Below are 2,341 nucleotides of genomic sequence, written 5' to 3' on the forward strand. Positions count from 1 at the left end.
GCAGGCAGGGGGAGGCTGGGCCGGGCGAGGGCCGGGGCAGAAAGGCGGCCCCCGGGGGGCGGGTTCTCGCCCTGGGGCCGCTGGCGGGAGCGCCTCGGGCAGGGCACGGTGCTGCCACCGCCGGGGCTGGGCGCAGGCCTTGCTGCCTGCCAGCTGCCTCGGCGCCCCTCCTGCCTGCCCACAGCTCCCTGCGCGTCCCAAACCCGATCGTCCCCACGGACGCAGCTCCCTCCCTGCCAGCCCAACTGAAGCCCTTGTCTCCCTCCTCCTGCAGGCCATGGGAGCCATAGAGTTCCTTGCCAGTGTTGTGCTGAGCCTCATCCATCGCCCGCAGATGGTGGGTGATGGCTTGGATGAGGAGACACTTGTGCGCATGCAGCAGCGAGAGGAGATGCTGAGGTGGCACATGACTCGGCTGCTGAAGGAGGTGGAGGAGCTGCAGAAGAAGCCACCGGGGGAATGCAGCCTGCAGCTCAGGACCCGGGAGCAGAGCCCATGGGAGGCACTGCTCTTTGCAGTTTTGCAGCACTGGAGGTTCTCAGCCCTCGGTGCAGTACTGTTTGTGCTCTTCAGTCTCTGGTGGTGGCGGAAGAAGAGGACCTCTAGACCCTATGCCACAAGGAAAGCGGGATCTTCCATTGCCATGGCAGGTCAGGAGGAAGGAGAAGAGACAGCCCGCCTTTTATCAGATCTGCCAGGGTTCTTTCCGATGGCTGAAGAGCTGGTGGATGATGTTCTCTCCATCTGCCGAAAGCTGTCCAGGAACAGTTTCATGCCACGCATGGGGACAGCATTCAGGACTGGAACCGAATCAGAAAATTGGGCCCCCCGTGAAGCTGATGCTGTCCACTGCTTTATGGTGCCCATTGAGCCCCCTCATGGGCACTCCTTCCATATAGAGCTGGGCACAGAAGAGGAGACACAGGTGCAGATCTACAGGTTGCGGGTGGAGCTGGAGTGCACCTGCCCAGAGGAGCAGGTGGTGGAGGAGCTGCTGTGCCAGCTTCACCACCCTGATGAGGAGCTGAGGAATCCCAGCCTCCGCGACACTCTCTGTAGAGGCCCCTACCTCAACTTTGAGGAACTTACCAATCGGTTCCAGGTACTGGTTGCAGCAGCCTGCGTGCTTTTGTCTGAGTGGAGGCACTGTGGGATACTGGTGCAGCCCTACATGCGCTCCTGCAGGCTCCAAGTGACAACCCCTACCGGTGGCTCACTCCTTATTGAAATGATGCTTGGGGTGCAGCAAGGTGACTCAGACAGCTTCTTCCGCATCAAGTAGGCAGAGACCAGTGTGTGTTACAGCTGGACTCCTGGGGGTGACTTTCTCTCTTATTCTTTCCTTTCTTCCCCACTTTCTTACTCTTTTTTTTGTTTGTTTGTTTGGGTTTTTCCCCTTGTATTACCTCCTTTTCCTCTCTCTTTTGCCTGGCAACCTATTTTTTACTTTCATGGGCTTCTATCACTTTGCTTGTGATAGAAGCAAATTGTCAAATAAAAGTTTACATTTGCACCTGACCCTTGCTGGCTGGACTTTCTTCTGTCAGAAGAAAAACAAACAAAAAAAAAAATTAATGTTACTTTGAACCAAAACACTATTTCAATGCTGAAAGTTTTACTCACTGCAAAGTCACCATAAATGGCCATTTTGACCAAACCCTGCATCTGTGTGGGGCTGACGGCTCAGCTGTCACAAATTTAGAGAGCATTTTAGAAAGAGCTGATGCAGTGGGCTCTGCTTTCAATGATTCCTTCCCTGAGGCTCCACTGCTGCTCCCTGCTCCTGTGCTGGGGCAATCAGAGTAATTTCTCTCCTCCCACAGCACTGCCCAACATCACAAGTTTAGTTCAGGGGACCGGCGGAAGATTCCAGAGCAGAGGATGCAGGAGCATTGGGCTGGTGCTCGCATCCTGCTCTTTCTCTTTTGACTTATCTGCTGGCTCAGAAAAGGGAGCCACGAGGCAGAGAGAAGTGGTGAAGAAGGGAACTTCATCAAAATGAGACAGAAGGAGGAGCAAGAAGAGCATAGGAAGAATGATAGAATCACAGAATCATGATTCTATGATTCCTCCTCTTCTCCAGACTTAACAATGCCAGCTCCCTCAGCCCAACCTCACAGGACTTGTGCTGGATCCCTTCACAGCCTCCTTGCTCTTCTCTGGACCTGCTCCAGCACCTCAATCCCCTTCCTGAACTGAGGGGCCCGGAACAGGACACAGGACTCAAAGTGTGGCCTCCCCAGGGCTGAGTACAGGGGCAGAATCCCTTCCCTGGACCTGTTGGCCACGCTGTTCCCGATACAGGCCAGGATGCCATTGGCCTTCTTGGCCACCTGGGCAC

The 2,341-nt window shown here is 55.2% G+C and overlaps 1 protein-coding gene across 1 annotated transcript; it reads left to right on the forward strand.

Moving 5' to 3' along the window:
• The first annotated feature begins 229 nt into the window (after nt 1-229).
• LOC139789773 (inositol 1,4,5-trisphosphate receptor-interacting protein-like 1) lies at nt 230-1,518 on the forward strand. Its single transcript, XM_071730820.1, has one exon. The coding sequence runs from the start codon at nt 278-280 to the stop codon at nt 1,280-1,282; it is 1,005 nt and encodes a 334-aa protein (XP_071586921.1). The 5' UTR covers nt 230-277; the 3' UTR covers nt 1,283-1,518.
• Nucleotides 1,519-2,341: the final 823 nt, after the last annotated feature.

This window comes from Heliangelus exortis, chromosome Z, assembly GCF_036169615.1.
Source record: "Heliangelus exortis chromosome Z, bHelExo1.hap1, whole genome shotgun sequence".
Taxonomy (NCBI): Eukaryota; Metazoa; Chordata; class Aves; order Apodiformes; family Trochilidae; genus Heliangelus; species Heliangelus exortis.

Coding starts and splice junctions, on each gene's coding strand:
- LOC139789773 (XM_071730820.1), top strand. CDS start 278: ATGGGAGCCATAGAGTTCCTTGCCAGTGTTGTGCTGAGCCTCATCCAT.